Source organism: Zootoca vivipara, chromosome 5 (genome assembly GCF_963506605.1).
Source record: "Zootoca vivipara chromosome 5, rZooViv1.1, whole genome shotgun sequence".
NCBI lineage: Eukaryota > Metazoa > Chordata > Lepidosauria > Squamata > Lacertidae > Zootoca > Zootoca vivipara.
In genome coordinates, this window is record NC_083280.1 from 63,126,737 (window position 1) to 63,146,575 (window position 19,839).

Here is a 19,839-nt window from a genome sequence, read left to right on the forward strand (position 1 = left end):
GACATGGTAAATACTGCTTCAAGGAGTAAATAGTTTTCTACTATTAGGCTTTAAAGAATCCTTCAGCATCAGGTGTTTCACTACAGCAAGATACTGTCTGGTGTGAAGCCCTGGAGAGCCTCAGCACGCTCAGTGCTGCTGCAGTGACAAAAGCAATGAACAGGGCCGGGTGAGGACATTTTGCTACCTGAGGCAAAGGACACACTGACACCTCTTCCTTTCCACATTCAGAAGCTAAATGGACTGTCAGCTGAATCTTACTTCAGCACTGATGATCTAACAGTGCTCTGTATTGCATCTGAAGACACCCACTCTCAATACCACCTTGTCTCCCAATCCTCTGCTGCCTGAAGCAGCTGCCTCATTCTGCCTAATGATAAGGCTGGCCCTGACAAACAGGATGACAGTGTTCAAGGGCAGCCAGAGTCTACAGAGGTGTCATCAGGTGTCAAGAATGTCTTGCACCAGCTCAGCCTCTAACATCTCTCCACTTCTCCATGCCCCACTGCCTGGGGTAGCTACTTCATTCTGCCTAATGGCAGGCCAGCTGTGATTATGGGCAGCAAAATGAGCAGTCTGACCATTGAGGCTATGATTCCTATTTACTATTTAAAACATGGGAAGATGGAGTTGCATCCATATACTCAGAGCAGACCCATTGCAATTAATGGACCTAATTAATCATTTCAGTGGGCCTACTCTGAGTAGGCCCATTGTTGGAAGTAAATTCCCTATGCAAGGAAACTATTTTTCTTGCAAACCCTCCACAACCCTACAGAAATAAAATATTGACACTGAAGAAGGAATGTATTTATACATAAGATGAAAGAGGAACAAAACAGCCCTAGAATAGCAAGAACATGTCAAGCTTTTTGCTTGCATTGCTCAGGGGAAGGAATAAACAATGCTATTTAAAGATGAGAGGGTTTGTAAAGTGTAAATGGTAGATAGATCAGAAACAAAGAAGAGATGCCAGCTTGCTGCTGCTTTTGATTAGGGAACTTAAACATTAAGTTTGCCCGTTCTTGACAATTAACTCTCTTAATCAGTCCCAGCGAGTAAGAACAATGTTAAGGGTGGTGACTTCGCTACTAAAGGCTACTGCTGATGGAGTTCTGGATCCATTGGCTCGAAAAAAAAGGTGGCATTTCCTATTCTGCTTCTTCAAATTGCACATCATCCCATTACCAGGACACAGCTGAGGATTACCAATAAGGCAAATTTTGCAGCCCCTAAAAGCACAAGAGCAGCAGGAGGAGGGTAGGAAAGATTGCCATTTGCAGCAGCAGGAATGGGAAGGATACAAGCATGCAGGATCTACTTCATTTTTTACTAGAACCCCAAGATCTGACACCCACAGCCAAGTGCATAATAGTGGCTCAGGGGGTGGGGGAGCCAAAAACCTCCTGCACCACATGAGCCATCACTGGGGTGGCCTGCATATACAAGCACATTAACCACATCTTATTATTTATTATTATTATAGGGACCCAGGTGGCGCTGTGGGTTAAATCACAGAGTCTAGGGCTAGCTGATCAGAAGGTCGGCGGTTCGAATCCCTGCAATGGGGTGAGCTCCCGTTGCTCGGTCCCAGCTCCTGCCCACCTAGCAGTTCGAAAGCACATCAAAGTGCAAGTAGATAAATAGGGACCGCTCTGGCGGGAAGGTAAACGACGTTTCCGTGCACTACTCTGGTTCGCCAGAAGCAGCTTTGTCATGCTGGCCACATGACCCGGAAACTGTCTGCAGACAAACGCCGGCTCCCTCGGCCTATAGAGCGAGATGAGCGCCGCAACCCCAGAGTCAGACACGACTGGACCTGATGGTCAGGGGCCCCTTTACCTTATTATTATTATTATTATTATTATTATTATTATTATTATTATTATTATTTATACCTTGCCCATCTGGCTGGGTTTTCCCCGCCACTCTGGGCGGCTTCCAACAAATACCAAAATACATTAAAATATCACAGATTAAAAACTTCCCTAAACAGGGCTGCCTTTAGGTGTTTTCTAAATGTCAGGTAGTTGTTTATCTCCTTGACCTCCGGTGGAAGGACGTTCCACAGGGTGGGCGCCACTACCGAAAAGGCCCTCTGCATGGTTCCCTGAATTATTAACATCAGATATTCCAACATGTGCAAATGCTATGGCAACCAATTATGACTCTTATTTTCACAGGAGAGGGGTACCGATGGTGAGAGAGAAGCAATTAGCACAAGACCAGCCAAGGAGGGGAATTATTTTAAAATAAAAAAGGCTATTTATATTGGGGCTTATCTGACGTTCTGGGTCTGCTTGTGCAAGAATTCCTGAGCTAGTTGCACAGCAGATTGTGCAATCCATTGCACAGCAAAGTTACCAACAACCTCTTGCTCACCAACGTTCCACTAGCACCAAACATTTCACCAGTGGAACAAGTACCGGTATACTGCTTTAACCTAGAGCTGTATTGGATACAACCCATTGATTTGGAATCAAGAGGGTGGTCTGAGGGCACATGATGCAGTCACCTTGCAGAAATTAAGCTGGTCTGGGTGTAGTCAGTACCTGGTTGGGAGACAGACTAGTGATCTACAAAACCATAGCTGCCAAGTTTTCCCTTTTCTCGCGAGGAAGCCTATTTAGCATAAAGGAATTTCCCTTAAAAAAAGGGAGAACTTGGCAGCTATATACAAAACCCTTGCTGATCTATTGCAAATCACTCAGCAGAGATCCACCTATCTACCTACCTTTTGCCCCTCCTGGATTTGAGGACCTTGAATATCAATTGCCAAATTTAGAACCCAAAGATGGGTAAATTTGTTTCATTTCCCCCCAGTATCCATTTAGCAGTTGGAACATTCCAATTATAATCTTCCAGTGTATTGTCTGTTCTCACAGTTGTATAGGATCAAACTATGGAACACAGGAAGCTGCCTTGTACCAAATCAGACCATTTGCCCTCTTAGGTGAAAGCTGTTTCCTAGTTCTGCTGGATCTCTCAGTGGCATTGATACCATCGACCATAACATCCTTCTGGACCGTCTAGAGGGGCTGGGAGCTGGGGGCCACGTCCAGAAAGTGGTGTTGGGGAATGAGTGTTCAGACCCCTGGGCTCTCACTTGTGGGGTGCTTCAGGGTTCCATCCTCTCCCTCATGCTTTTCAACATCTATATGAAATTGCTGAGAGAGATCATCAGGGGGTTTGGGTTGGGTGTTCATCAATATGTGGATGATACCCAGCTCTACCTCTCTTTTAAATCAGAACCAGTGAAGGCAGTGAATGTCCTGTGTGAGTGTCTGGAGGCGGTTGGAGGATGGATGGCTGCTAACAGATTGAGGTTGAATCCTGACAAGACAGAAGTACTGTTTTGGGGGGACAGGAGGAGGGCAGGGGCAGAAGACCCCCTGGTCCTGAATGGGGTAACCGTGCCCCTGAAGGACCAGGTGCACAGCCTGGGTGTCATATTGGACTCACAGCTGTCCATGGAGGTACAGATTAATTCTTTTTATTATTTTAATAAAATAATCTTACAAAGTCTTCCAAAATATTCCAAAATGTTCCAGAATATAATAAACAGGATGTTCCACAATATAACATACAGCCGTCAATAAATGAAAATCAAATTCTGTGTCCAGGACAGCTGTCTACCAGCTCCATCTGGTATAGTGGTGGCTCTCCAAGATATCATGCAGTGGTCTTGCATAGCAGGGATTGAACCTGAGACCTTTTGTGTGCAAAGCATATGTTCTGCCTCTGAGCTATGACTATGCAGGTCTAGCTGTTATGGTTTCCCCAAAGAGTGGAATGACTGCTTAACCACTTAAGCATGCAATTGTATGAATGCCTACTCATGATCAAATGCGACTCATTCCCTGGTAGGTGATATAGGATTGCTGTTTGAGTTCATAGCACAGCTAAGTTTTAAAAATCTTTGCAGTCTGTCGGACAAGCATTACTTTACATTAGTTGTATGCATAAACCTTGCCACATCATTGTGCATGCACTCTCACACCCTACAATAGTCAAACAAGGGGCACAGAGCCCAGAAAAAACTCCCTGGTGTATCCCTACAACCATTACTCTCCATTTTGGTACTTTTAAAGGCCTACTTTTTCTGACACCCTTTCAGTCAAGATTACTTATTGAATGAAATTTTAATGGGAACTCCTGGAAGAGCTTTGGTCACTGTATGGACTAACTTCCTTCATCCAAGAGATGTGTGAGATACAGTAAACCTATCGCTTAAAACCTCAGTAATCTTTGGTCTTTGATTTGATCCTATAAATAATAAAGTGCATGTCCTGAAAAATCAAAAGCTCCGGATCTCCGCTTTCGTTCTTGGAAAAACTTGCAGAATTTCTCACTGCCTCATTCTTAGACAAAATAACTCTGCTGAGGCTACAAGCATGTAAACGGAGAAATGAACAGAAGACCACTGCCCTCTTCAGATTACTAGAAAACCATTTGATAGCAATTCTGTTGCAAAATACTGCTAATCTCATCACTGATCTTGGCTGAGGTTGGTTTGTATGGAACATCTTGACATTCCTCCTACAGATTTGAAAGTGGTGCATTGTTCAGAACGATCCCCTTCCATGTTAATGAAACAAAATAAAAAAATTCCTTCCAGTAGCACCTTAGAGACCAACTAAGTTTGTTTTTTGTATGAGCTTTTGTGTGCATGCACACTTCTTCAGATACCGAAAGCTCATACCAATAACGAACTTAGTTGGTCTCTAAGGTGCTACTGGAAGGATTTTTATTTTATTTTTTGTTTCAACTATGGCAGACCAACATGGCTACCTACCCGTAACTAGTTCCATGTTATTGTCAGGCAACAATTGCTTGTGCAGTCTCTCTTTAAATAAGAACAACATTTTTATGTAAGTCAGATATTTTCACATCTGCCTTGGCAGTCTCTCATCATAAATGATCAGAACACGTGATCAGCAGACACTCTGTATTTGAAACAGAAATTCAAGCACTTAAATTCATCTCAATAATTCAGTTTTAGTACAGTTGACATATACTTTGGCTGCAGAACCACCAAACCACTGCTGTAGTGCATCACACATTCTAATAGTGCCTGGGGGCAAGTGAGTTTAAGTAACAGCAGAGTGTAACATCTGAGAAGATAAATGTCTCAAAGCAAAGGAGCATGGCTGATATGTTGTTTGTTGCCTGCTGAATACTTTCCTTTCCATTGCAATACAAAAGTGTATGCAAACATGGCTGATAAGAAGCTGCCCATGAATACTGCCTGGGTTCTTCCTAAGGCTGAGCCAAAATATCCCAGATACAATCAGAGTTCCTCAAAGGGTATCTAATCTGAACTTCTGACAATGCACAAAATTCACCTGCTGCAGCATCCCTGAGAGGTTGCATTCTACCCCTGCTTAGAAACCTCTCATGAGGAAAAAGACCACCACATTCTGGTGGAGGTTTTTCCCCTACTGTCAAACTGTTTGTGCCAGCTTCAGAAAGTTCATCCTAAATCTTCAATGCAAACCCCCTTTCTTGTAACTTTAATCCATTGATTTCAGCTCTACTCTCCACCATCTCCATTTGCTCCACCAACATGGACTATTTTAAAAGGAGGATCAGACAAAATCATGGCAGGCAAAACCATCAGGCTCTATACTGCCTCCAGGATCAAAGGCAGCATGAAAGGATTGTCATGACTGAATACCTCTTGCTTGGGATCACGAGTAAGAGAGGGCTGTTGCACTCACATCCTGCTGGTGGTCTTCCCATAGGCATTTAGTTGGCCACTGTGAGAACAGGATGCTCAAGCAATTGAGCTCTTGCTTTTGTTTAGAGTGAAGAAGGTTACCAAAAAAAAATGAACCAACAGCAAAGATGCCTGCTGTTGCCAGAAGTAAATTTACAGTAGTAAAAATAAAGTCAAACAGCAATAGCGATAGTTACACAAAAATGGCATTAAGTCAAACTTCAGTACAACGTAGTCATGGTCCTTTTGACATGCTTACACAGGCAGAGAGAGAGAACCCCATCATGTCAGAATTAGGGTCGTTGCTTTCCCTGCTTGATATTCAGGCTTATATTTCTCTCACTATCCCCACTTCTAAGAACAGTGAAGGTTTTATCTCAGGAGGAGTCTCCACTTTGTAGAGATGGTTTTGAGCGCCTGTCACAGAGAAATTAAAATAAAGCTGAAACAACATTATTGTGAGCAAATCGAAGATGGTGCTGAACACACCAAAGGGTTGCAGTTGCTCTCTCAAAGTATCATCATAATGCCATTATTTATAAGCCTATATGTCTTTAAAGCGCTTGAATTGGCTGTGAAGATATTCCATTAAATCGTATTACATGAACACAGAATAGATGGCTATAGAGACCACAGGGGAAGTTCTAACTTTGTTTTGAGATTGCACTATACACAAGGTATAAAAAGAAAGGAAAGCTAATCACGGTTCTTTGCGTTGTTAACTTGTTGTTTCCCATTCACGTTTGTCAAGTGGTTTTAATTGAGCAAATCATTTTCTTTTAATAATATTTAACAGACTGTTTCCTTTGCATACTCAACAGACACACAGAGATCTCCCTCCCCTTCAAGGAGTTCATTCACTAAGACAGGGATCCCCACAAGAAGTGCTATTCTTTTGACATTGCTTCTTAATAAATGGATTAAATGAGCCATGAATATTGGCATTTAACCAATAATAAAAACTATCTTTATTTATTTAAAACGTATCAGATTTGCTTCACCCAAAAAGGCTAATTGAAAAGGCTATTCAGGTCAGCTGCCGGTATTAAAGTCGACTGAATCACATTAAATGCTATTTAAAGGATGTGAATGGGCTAAAAGAAAAATTAAACCGGGGCCATTAAAATTTAATTTGACTTAGCAATGCCATTAACATTTGGGTTTTATGCAATGGCAGGCTTTCTAAAAATATGTCTGTATAATTTAGAAGCCCGGAGTTGTCAAGTGGATGGCCCTCATGTAGGAAAAATGATGATGCGTGACCTTAAAAGGAAAATTATAGAAAGAATCAAAGGTGATAACTTCATTGGTTCCTGTGGGTATTTGACAGCTTGCTCTTATGGGGTATGCAGATGAATGCATTCACAAGGAGATCTCCCTTTTCTTTTTTTAGACCCATTTCATTCACTCCACTCCATTTCATGTTATTGCTTTGCCGTCCTTGTTTGCATATCATCACCAACACTCTTTGAGACGCCACAAGAGACCACAGAGATGGGCAGTTATGCATTGAAGATAATTGCCAACAAGTGCTTGTCTCACTTGTAAGGGTCACATTAATCGGCAGCTAGTCCCTTGTAGAGTTTTTGAAGACGTCTGTGCAGTAATAAACATCTATCAGCTTGCTTGTGACTAAGAGCATTAAAGCATGCCAGTGAATTGTGTTAGCATGCAAGGGACTGCAACCTCTCCAGTATGAAATGGAGTGTGCTCCCAGTATGACAGTCGCTGAATCCTGTACCAGCTGCCTGAAGATGAAAGTGTCATCCTTTAGTATTCTTTATTAATATTATATTTTCAGGGTATTTTATTGATTTTGTTATTATTGATGTGCACTTTTATGAAAGCCACTTTGGGTTCTGGTCAACAATCAACAAAGTGGTTTATAAGATTCTGATAAATTTTGGATGCTCTTAAATATCTAATTGAAAATACTACGGTAGATGCACTAGAGGTTGCAAAAGCATGGTCAACCTCATTTCCCCGTTCTTCATCGCTCTCCTGTAGGAAATGGAAGCAAAGATCTGATCCAAGAACAAGGATGGAGAAACTGGAGTCCTCCAGATGTTGCTCCCTAGCCAGCTCGGCCAATGGCCATGGATAATAGAAGCTGAAGTCCATTTCCCATCAGGGTTTTCGGAATGAAAGGAGCTCAGCTTTCTTCTCTCTTCCCTTAGAAGATGGTGCTTAACTCTGATCCTACATGGTTCCCAGCAGAATCACAGCTTAACTTCCTTCTCTCTAACACTGAAGGACAAGACAGAAGGAAAATAAGCGTTACTGAGCAGGAGCTGAAGGGCAGGGTGCAATGCACCTCTCTAACAAGAGAGGTGCCAGGATCAGCCCCCTCCCCAAGAACTCAGTTCTAGGAAGTTTACTTAGGGTTTGTCCAAATTTCTGCTCGTCCTGTGCCTAGAAAGCAAAGGTCCAAGTAGTTTTCCATTTCCCTGTCCCAGGGAAAACAGACTCTTTAGCCTGGTAATTTGCTGAAAATCTGATTGCTGTCGGCTCCAAATGAGCACTAAAGAACTGCTTTCTACAGGGGAAAGCAGTGGGACAAGAGGAAAAACAGATAAGCCCTTGGATGTTTTCAATGAAAGTGCCAGTCAGTTCACAAAGTCTCTTCCTGGAGAATCACATGTATCACACAGCTGTTCTAGACTGAACCCCAATAAACAAATCGCAGCAACCATTTACATGGTTTATTGTGTAGTGTGTCAAATGCAAAGTGGAAGTAGCCAAGTGAAAACTGCAATACATACTTCCAAGATTAAATGTATACACTAAAGCACACATATTTCTTCCAGAAGTTATCATTCTTTAGCAGTAATTAGCAAGGCAGTTCCTGAGTGGTGAGCAGCTGTGTGGACCTACATTAGGGTTCAGCATTGCTGAGCAGTACCTGAGGCTAACACTCCATCTGTTGCTGCCTGTTCACCTGTCGTCTCTAAGTATTTAAGCAGTAATAGGAGCAAAAAGGAGAAGTATTTCTCCTTCTGGGCCAGGAAGGAGAGGGCAGCTAGTGACCATAGGAAATAGAGGCATCCACTCATGGAGGGAATGTCACTGAGGATATCTTGCTTAAGGGTCTCCCAACATCTGGTGTGGACAATGGTGCTTGGATAGGGTTTTCTTTTTCCTTAAAGAAAAAAACACACCGCATTTTGGTTATCTTGGGCCACCTTCTGTTCCTAGATTTGGAGGTGTCTTTCAGCACCACTATGCAGGCAACACCACAAAGGCAGCATAGGGAACACACATTGCGGTGTTTGTACTAGGTCAATGATGTCAACTCTCAAACAGGCAGCAGCTCAAGAACACAGAGCACATGTGATTTAGGTGATCTGGAAGCACTGAATTAGCACATACCCTTATCTTGTGCACATGTCTCTTTTGAGATTGTCTCATCAATCAGAGTTAGTTTGATGCTGCTCATATAGCTCACTACATAACATGTCAGTCAATTCTCTCGCAGTAAATTTTTGAAGACGCGCCAGATCAGCAACTTCTATTAAACACATCCACAAAGACTGAGACTGGATGTATTTTCAGTGGGTTACACGACGGAATGGATTGGTGGGGTCCCCGGGGGGCAAACCCTGATGTGCAGTGGAGTAGTTTACCAGAGGCAGAACTGAGGGCATGGAACATATCCAAAGGCTCTTCTTGGCCTCTGTCCTTGACAGAACAGCCAAATCCCACTAGGATTTGTTCAAGTTAGAGAATGTGCAAACTAACTGATTGTCTCAAGCGTCCATGCAGCAAATTTACCACAATGCTCCCTTAAAGTAGATTTTTTTCCCCACAAAAAAAATGGGAAATAACATCTTGATAACACAGTTGTCGTCCCCAGAACTGCACAGTGAAGAAATCTACAAAAAATACTGTCATTTGCACTTGAGCATCTCAGTGCAAATTCTCTTTTCCTTTATTACAGCTAATGTTTCAGACAAAGAAAAAGGCGTATAGCAATCATAGCTAGGTACAAAGTGTCAACATATTTTACTGTGTTAACATCCAAGTACCATACAGACTCACCTCCTTGACTGAGATGGTTTTCAGCCAAGGATTTACTTTAGATCTATACCGTTCTGGATGGGTGATATATGGCAGGCTGCACTCCTTTAATCTTTAAAGCAGCCTTTCCCAACCCAGAGTCCTCCAGATAGTTTGGACTACAATTCCCATCAGCCCATATGACCAATAGCCAAGGATGATGGGAATTAGGAGTTCAAAACACCAGGAGAGCACCAAGTTAAGAAAGTCCTAGGTTTTTCCTTTGTTGCAAATTAGCTTTGAAAAAGAAGGGGTGCCTTAATATTGTTTTACTAGTGAGAAATAAACAAAACTTCCTTAGTGACAGGTTTAAAGTCTCATGCTTCTTGTTTGGTATAAGGTGGTACCTACCTATTATTGTACTGCAGCACTGCATAATATGTGGCAGTCCACATTGGTAACTCATAATATCATGTGCTGATTATTAACACCTTTGCCAAAACGTGTCTACTGATCTGCTTTGTTCAACAGCCTTAATAAATAGACAATAAAATGCATTCCCATTGACGGTGTGGGTGGAAAAGCAGGAGATATATTTAGTCTTTTATCACAGCTGTTCTAAATTTACACAAGACTTCTCTGCTTTGCCATTTGTTTTTCAAAAATCACCCAGATACAAGTGTGATTGCTGAAAGGCATTTTTATCATCTCCCAGCCTGGTACACCAGACAGACACAAGCTAAAAGTTGCAAATCACAAGAGGGAGGGGGGGAGAACATTTGAAATTCAGCTGGGTTTTTACTTCCACTACACATGCACAAGTAAAAGTACAACTTTCATGTACTGTAGCCTAATCCCAACCATATTTACTCATATGTAGGGCAGGGGGAGATTATATTCAGTTTGCATTGAAAGGCAAACCAGCCTAATTCGTACTTTCTGAAACAATGAGCAAAGCAAACCACAGTCGGTCTTCCAAATTTGTGCTTCCCTTGATTTTGCAATGCACTTCTCCAGTCAAATAATGTGTACAAAAGTGCATATACTGGGGCAAAGAGTGCACAAAGATGCATATGTTAATGAAATTAATATACACAAATGCATTGCAATAAGGGAAACTGCTTTGGGGGGAAGTGTATTATTAGGCAAAATGCCATGAAACATATGTATGTTAGGAGAGATTCACACTGAAATAGTAATGAATATTCATGATGGGTTTTTTTTAATCACAAGCTGGTGTGGAAATGTGGACTGGAAAAATAAGAAACAACAATGACATATTTGTCCATGCCTATTCAGAAGTAAAGTCCACTGACTTCAGTAGTGATTACTTCTGGATAAGTGATTTCAGAATTATGGCCAAAAGTCTGAAATCCTAAGCATGCATTTTGGGAAGTAAGTTCCATTGACTTCAGCTGAAAGATTAATACTTCACCTGAGAATTGTGAAGTGGTACATTATTCACATAACTGTACCATGTATTTCTAGATACAGATTTACTTTGAACCTGTTTACTTCCTGTACTTGCCTCAGGCTGCAATGCACAAACCAATTAAGGCATTATATTTCAAGGTAAATCTATTTCGCTGTTATTCACTGTCCATAGATTTGTGTTTCATATCTGCTTGCCATATTTTATTTGTTATGAATAGGAGCTAACCTGTGGCTGACATAACCTGCATTTCACTTCAGGTCAGTGGAAAAACCAGCTTGTTTTGTATGTAGGCATTTAAGAAAGTAGAAATGATTGGTTTGGTTAGAAATTGCCTCTGCGGAAAAGTTTCATTCCTTCTGAACTGAGCAGTATGGCCTGACAGCTGACTCATGTGAAAAGATGGAAAAATATGTGTGTCAAATTACTGTCAAGAACCTGTTTCCCTCCTTTTTGAAAAGGAAGTGATCTCTGGTTGAAGAACTAACCATGTTTTATTTTATCGCCTGAAGTATCTGCCTCTCTGGAGTGTCCTTTCATGTGAAGGAAATGTTGGCCAGAGAAGGAACCATACTCCAGCACTACTGAGGGACAATTCACATGACACTTTTGGCATCGTATGGCATGGAAAGTGGTTGAATGTTAAAACCAGTGCTGAAATTATTGCTTGATTTCTTCACCACAAACACAGATGACAGGTCAGTACCACCATGGAACAACTGGCAAAACATTAATTTCCAACTCTGACAAACACTTAGCTAAAACTCCGTTCTTTGCAAAGCAGAGATATACAGTTAAATCTCAAGATATACAAATGCAACACATGGGCTGAACAGATTGCAGAGAACTATCTTAGCTTCTGCTGTCATGTTTTGTTGATGTGGCATGTGTAGGAACCTTGGGGAAGAAAGTTGGATGAGTAATATATGCTTCGCTTTCATATAAATGTACTTCAAAAGGTACAAAACGGAGAAACAAACAGCAATCACGACTTCACTGTGCTGATAAGGCACCAGATTTACAGAAAACACGCCCCTCTTTCTAATACAACTAGGAAACAATGATCCAACCATTAACAAACTGTCTTGGGCTTCAGATCAATTTTCCTGGGGTTTAATACTTTTGGGGATTATCAGGCTACTAAATAGTGTCTGTATTCCCTTGTCAAAAAAGCAATATAGGGGAGAAATCATTTAAATAACAGAGAAGCAATCCTAGGAATCACGCACATGTCTGAATAAAATATAACATTGCAGCAATAGACATATCTGTCTCAGAGAGGTCACTCTAGCCTTCAGAGCTGCTTCGAGAGTGTTGCCCTCAATCTGTCCTGCCTCTGAGACAGATGTACGTGTTGCTTCTATACACTGCTAGGTATTTAGCTTGAGGGCCAAAATAGACGTGATAGCTTCCCGCCGCTTGCCGCAAAAGGGTTGGTTGAATCTATGTGAGCTTTCTAAGCGAACACTTGGAAAAACTCAACTGCACTTTTGCAGAATCCTCCTCCCCATATCCCTCAACCTCCTCTGAGTCTTCCTCTCCCCGTCCCCCCAGTGATGTAGCTACATGCGCACAGAGGATGAGAATTTTTCCAGGAGGCAGCTGGAATCGGTGTGGTGATGGGTTCCCAAAACGTGAATGCAACACAACACCCTATGGGCAGTAGGGGCAGTAGATACCTGGGCCGTGGAAGCTTTTAATGACCTGGTTTTTGGAGCAGGGGAAGGATGACTGGTGGGGGGGCAACTTTATTGAGGCCTAGGAGGATGGGAAGTAGGTGAGATTGGTCCCAAGAGAGCTTTACCCCCCCCCATGTCACCCTTTGGGACATGATGTCCCACAAATCAAAGGTGGCCCAAAGGCCCATGGTTCATTATACATACCTTCTGAAACCACCAGTCAAAGTTACCAAAGCGCTGGGGGAAAATCTCTGCACAGATTCCTTAACAATTAGGCTTGCTGCATCTGCCTCTGCCTTAGATACACAGCTAACAAGGTCTTCATAGTGTAGTAATCCTGAAAAGCAATTTAAGTTTGGTATAATGAGCATAGTCTAGTGGACAACATATTAAGCTTGAAAATCCAGGAGGCCTAAGTTCAAGCCCTAGATGAAGCAGGGACTAATTGGATGTTGCTCAACTCACTGTCAGTCTTTGCTTGCCATCTAAGCTAAAAATTAGCTACCTCGTAGGCTTGGAATAATGATCATAATATATTATGGAAATGTACCAAGGCCAATAAATAAATTTTACTAACAGTTCACTCAACTGAGAGCCAGTGTGGTGTAATGGTTAAGAGCGGTAGACTCGTAATCTGGGGAACAGGGTTCATGTCTCCGCTCCTCCACATGCAGCTGCTGGGTGACCTTGGGCTAGTCACACTTCTCTGAAGTCTCTCAGCCCCACCCACCTCACAGAGTGTTTGTTGTGGGGCAGGAAGGGAAAGGAGATTGTTAGTCGCTTTGAGACTCCTTAGGGTAGTGATAAAGCAGGATATCAAATCCAAACTCTTTTCTTCTTTCTAACCAAAGCTGGCTAATATTCCATGAATGTAAATATGCGTGTCAAATTTCCTGCAAAGTAGTGATATCATTGCAAGAAATTTCCCCTAAGCGACAGGACTCAGTGAGATTTTGATCCTGTGCTAAATGAGTGGCATTTTTCAGCTAAATGCAGATATTTTACCAGGAAAAAAATATTTTTTTCAATAGAATGGAGGGGAAAGGAAATAGCTAAGATTTTTTTTTATTTTAAAAGAGACTATTTATTTTGTTATATGACAATTGTGTGTGTTCTCTGTTTCAAAATAAAGGCTCCATTAAACACCACTGGAAGAAGATACATAAGCTCTAGAGGGTCAATCGTTTTATAATATTTTAATCTGCCTTTCCCAGAAAGTTTGCTCATTCAGGTGGCTCAGATCTAAATACACAAACCTGCCATGGTGTTAAGATGTGCCGTGCAGCCTTTCTACAAGTCCCTGCTTCCTATATTGAATGGGTGGGTAGAGATTTCTCTAGTGATCTTTGTCTTTGGAAAGTTTCACAAATAAGACTTGTTTAGCACTGACATTGCTATCCTTTGGGTGCCAGTGTGTTAGTTTGCATAGAATTGCACTGTTAAGAGTGATGCCTAGTTTTTATTCAGGTTTTGTTCTTTTCCAGAGTTCTGTCTGATTATTTTTGATTGGTTACTTTATACTGTTGTTATGCAACCTTCTCCATGAGGTTTCCTCCCATCCACACAAAAAGAGGATGTAAAAATATAGGTAAGGATGTCGACTGCAATAAGGCCATCCTTGTTTCAAAACAGAAGAGTGAAGTCTTGAAGAATGAGTTTTTTCCAATTAAGGGGAAAATGTGGCTGTCTGTACCTATTGTACTGCCAGTGAGATGGGGCAGCATAGGAATAAGAATCTGAAAGGAAATGGATGGGTAGCTCTGGTTAAGGAGCTTGCACTTGGCTCTCATGAGATGCGTGGTTCAGATCATGCTCCAGGAGCCTTGCAACACTGAAAACACAAAGCAGGGCTACAGAGTTTATGTAAAGATAAAAGGTAAAGGACCCATGGATGGTTAAGTCCAGTCAAAGGTGACTATGGGGTTGTAGTGCTCATCTCACTTTCAGGCCAGCATTTGTCCACAGACAGCTTTCCGGGTCATGTGGCCAGCATGACTAAACTGCTTCTGGTGCAATGGAACACTGTGACAGAAACCAGACTGCATGGAAATGCTGTTTACCTTCCTGCTGCCGCAATACCTATTTATCTACTTGCACTGGCATGCTTTCGAATTGCTAGGTTGGCAGGAGCTGGGACAGAGCAATGGGAGCTCACCCCGTCATGCGGATTCGAACCACTGACCTTCCGATCGGGAAGCCCAAGAGGCTCAGTGGTTTAGACCACAGCGCTACCTGCGTCATTTGAGAGAAAGGAAGCCTGGGGGGGGGGCAGAATACACAGAGGAAGACAGGGACTGAAATTGTTCAGTGATTAGTTTTCATACAAAATAAACTCATTCGACCCAAAAATTGCTTCTTTTTGAAACCAGACAAAGGGCCACTGAAACAGAAGGCCTCAAATAAGAAGTCTATATTGTTGTACATATTGTGTAAAAAGTATACATTTTTGTATATCTTATGGAAAATGAGAGGTAACCCACTGAGATGGTCAAACAGTTTTGAGTATAACGTTTCATTTAAAATTCTTCCTGAAAACTGAACCGACGGATTTTGTAAAATTCCAGAGGCTAGGCCTTTGGCATAAATTCATCTAGAACTCTATTTTCTAGCTCATGGTTGGCATTGAAGGATTGATGGTTTGGGCTTTGTTTTTGCCGAAGAAAAAAGTGAACGTTTAAGTAAGATGGAAGGGAAGAAGAGAAGATAATCATCAAGACAAATAAAACAAATAAATGGCACATTCTCTCTGAGCACTGAGCTACCAAAGAAACAGAATTTGACTTATTTATAGCATAAAATCCAATTTATATCATTCTTGTGCAGTTATTTTGTGGCTTAGAACAATATTTGTTGGCAATACTAATTTATTTCATTTTAACAAGAGAATGTTTCCTATCAAGATAATGTTTATTGAGATAAAATATGAAACATCTCATTTTCCAACCTAAAACCAATCAGGAGAGTTTTCTTTATATTACCTAGGATGATTGACCTTGTAATTTATCATGGGAAATAGAGATCTTCAAAACAAGCATGTTCTGGTAAAAAAAATATTCAGCTTTATTACATATTCCGTGAATAGCCAATAAATATGTAAGACATATGTGGATGAAATAGATCATATTTTTACACTCATCAGTAATAGCTATTCTGATCCATGCTGCTTTCAAAACTTATCCTAGATTCCATGGCAACAGGACAATTACCTGCTCTTTGCATTCTTGTCAGTTTTAAGTTCTTGTCGCATTTTACTTCTTCCAGTGTCCGGAAACCCATCCTGTACCACTTCTCAGATGTCTTCAGTCCCACTCCAAAAACAGAAGTGAAGAGCTACAAAGAATGGAATGATGCTCAGTTTAATGAGCTATGGAGCTTTGGGATAGCTGTGGACAACAATGCTTCCATGTTTCCCTCTTTGGCATTTTAGCACAAAGGAAAGAGTCTCAACCCCATTGCCCCTACTCCATTGCAAATGATGACCACAGAGTTCATGTCTGGTAGGATTCCATGAATTATGAAGACGACAAAGACTCTTAATGCTGTTGTACGCATTCTGTAACCTATCTGCCATTCTTGGGACAGGATTCTCCTAATACACCTCACCCAATGGAAGCCTGCCAAGGCAATTTCTCCCCTCTCCTCTCCCATGTGCACCTTGACATTGGCTCAGGGGTGTTGGGAAAGCCCCCAGAACACAGGAGGAGGAGAAAAAGGGGTATTGTTCTATCTGGTAAGCTACAATGTTTTCACAGACAGGACATTGGGAAGGGTTTGATGTTTAAACAGTACCATCAAGATAGGCAAGCTATTTTGTTTAATAAATGTATTAAAATACATTATTTTCAGCTTTACAAAATGACAGGGAAATGGCCATTTCGTTTTTTCTTCTTTAGGGATAGCAATAACTAAGACCTAATATTGATGATATATCAGATGCTGGATCAGATTGCAGGTATGGCAGGAAAGGCCTGCATTGTGGGTTGCCCTAAGCTAGTCTTCTTTCCTGGGCATGCTGAGAAGGTGAACTGGGAGATAAAACTCTCATTTTGCCAGTTATCAGAGTCTTCAGGTGCCCCACCTGCTTTTGCCATGTAAGCTGCTACCAATAAAGTTGTGGCCTGTTTAACCAAGACATGTGTCCATCGTCATCCTTCTCCTTCTTGCGCATTCCCTGGGTTTCACTTTCTCTTTCTATCTCTTTTCCTTCTGGTGTGGTGTTCTATACATAGTATGCTTATTGTTAAAGTTTAGGCATATTATAAGGTAAAGGTAAAGGGACCCCTGACCATTAGGTCCAGTTGTGACCGACTCTGGGGTTGCGGCGCTCATCTCGTGTTATTGGCCGAGGGAGCCGGCGTACAGCTTCCAGGTCATGTGGCCAGCATGACTAAGCCGCTTCTGGAGAACCAGAGCAGCACACGGAAACACCGTTTACCTTCCCGCTGTAGCGGTTCTATTTATCTACTTGCACTTTGATGTGCTGCTGAACTGCTAGGTGGGCAGGAGCTGGGACCGAACAACGGGAGCTCACCCCGTCACAGGAATTCGAACCGCCGACCTTCTGATCAGCAAGCCCTAGGCTCTGTGGTTTAACCCACAGCGCAACCCTATTGTAAGTTTAATTTAAGTATGCTGCAACTGGATTTCTTATGGACAGTGCCAATCCTGAAGGTATTGAATTTGTGACCATTATGCTCATTTGCATTCTGTAGCAGTAAAGCTCTGCTGGATGAAATATAATTGCCTCTGGTCTAATGTATTTACTTCAGGACTGTCTGCTGTGCAAAGTGATTCATAAATTAAATAAACAAAACTCGCTAAACTTGTGTACGAGAACTTCAAGTCTTGCACTGAGCAGAGGGGTTGAACTAGTTGGCCTCAAAAGTTTTACCAACTCTATGATTCTATCAGATATTCAAGAAACATCATATAGCTAGCTAGCCAGAAATAGGCCACTACCCACTGAGTAGTCTTACAGAAATGAACAAGACTTATTCAAAAGCGCATCCATACTCTTGTCTGAGTCTTATTCCTTCCATTCACTGAAGCTTTTACAGGAGAAAAGTCCTGGTGGATTATTCCAAATAATGCATTTGACTAATTGACAATTGCTATAGTAATATTTTTATAGTAAAAGTGAAGTGCAGCAAACATTTCCAGATATGAATCCTACATGAACAATGCACTTTTATATATATTTTATCAATGTGGTGTTTCCTCAATGCTTCACAGCCACTCATTCGATTTGAGAACTGTCTGTAAAGTCCCATTATAATTCTCTTCCTAGTGAGTCCAGCCTTTGAAACATGGACCGTGCTAATTTTATCTTGTCTTGTCTTTCTAATGAGACTATTTTTTTAAGCAATTACGATAAAGAAAAGAAGGGGATGGAAATCCTGGACAATTTACAATACATATTACTCGACATTTAAGTTATAAAGAGTGAAATTACCTACTCTTTGTGGACAGCTTTCTGTTTATGAGGAAGAATAATTGTATTTTGTAATCTCATTTTTCAAAAATTATTTAGATTCTTATCTATTAATTTTTAGTACTTTGTTTGCTTAGCGGCGTTTTAATGGGATCTAGAGGATTCAAAGAAGTTGTATTAGTTCTTGTGTAAAGATTAGGATGGTTTTTTCTTTTATATATATAAAAAAGGGAGGGCTATCAATGATAGTAAAAGGAAACAAAATTAAAAACTTTTCTTCCTCTAAAGAATCTTGTCTCTTTTAAAACTGTGAGTGAAGTTAGATTAACTGATAACTGTCTTTCTGTTAGTGAGTAGTTTTACCTGCACTTACACTTCAGGACAAAGAAATTTACTTTGAAATTAGTCTCAAAGGAGCCAACCAAACTTACTCACAAGTAAGGATTAATCCTGATGACTTGTGCTTCTACTTTCTGCACCTTCAGTAAGATGGGATGGAGAAACTTGCACATCTCCCCAAAACCTGGTGTTCAGATGAGTATGAATTTTGTACATCTTATCACAGATATGTAAGTTTCCCTTGTGCCATCCTTTGGGCCAGTCAGCCTTTAGCTCCCAGAGGCGGGCCAGAGGGAAGACTTCTCCACTCCGGTCCGCCACCCAGGCTCCACCCCCCCACCCTCAGCTTGCCCCTGATTGGGCAAATTCAAACTTCAGGATGGTAGCCAGCCAGGGAGGCGTTCCAATGGCAGGCCACCATGGTGAAGTCAATTTGACCATCGGGTGTGTGAGGGGCTACCTTCCAGACCGGGTAAGAGCCCATTACCAGAAGAACAAAAATCAGAAGTCAATTGTGAACAAACCCTTGTACACATTCACTTACAAGAACAAGCAGGCTGAAATACTATTCAGCACCCGCTTGTGGCACAGATGCCTAGGAGAGAGAACTCCAGGGGCCATAGAGGAGTTCACAAAACAAAATTCAGCAAAGGAGACAAGGATGTTGTCGTGCCACAGAAGTGCAGGGCATGTGCTGTATAAAAGTCAAAGCACCCTACTTCCCAAAAGCATCCAAAACAAGATTACTCATTCTTTGGAAAGTATCCACAGTGACATTTGTGAACCCAAGAGGACTCACGTGCCAAGTGGGAGCAAATACCTGGTGACCTTCATGGAAGACTATTCCAGGCACACTGTCACATCTCTCATGAAGCAGAAAAATGAGATGCTTGAAAAATTATTAGAGCTTATGGCAGCACCCAAAAACAAGTTTCAATGGAAGCTACAAATACTCTACACAGACAAGAGGAGGAATACAAAGGAAAGGAAGTGAAAGCATATCAACAGGAACAGGATACGAAACACTAGAGAACCATGCCATGGCCATCTGCAAGATGTGGAATTGCAGGGGGTGCTACCTTTTTTCTTCCTCTCAGGCAGCAAAATGTCTTGGGTTGGCCTTGCAAAACTGGCATGGCAATGGGTGCCTGGTGTTCAACTGGAACAACCCAAGGAATGAAACGCCATAGGTTTTGTCAAGAGAGGGGAAATACTGAAATTTCATCCTGCAAAGTAAATCTGC

The 19,839-nt window shown here is 41.6% G+C and overlaps 1 protein-coding gene across 1 annotated transcript in view; it reads right to left on the reverse strand.

Moving 5' to 3' along the window:
* Positions 1–19,839, reverse strand: part of DNTT (DNA nucleotidylexotransferase) — a 108,322-nt gene that overhangs the window by 53,708 nt on the left and 34,775 nt on the right. Inside the window, exons 8-9 of the mRNA XM_035138067.2 lie at positions 16,033–16,156; positions 13,031–13,163 (exon numbers count right to left, since the gene is read on the reverse strand). Coding sequence (XP_034993958.2) covers positions 13,031–13,163; positions 16,033–16,156 — 257 coding nt within the window. The remainder of the gene's footprint in view (positions 1–13,030; positions 13,164–16,032; positions 16,157–19,839) is intronic.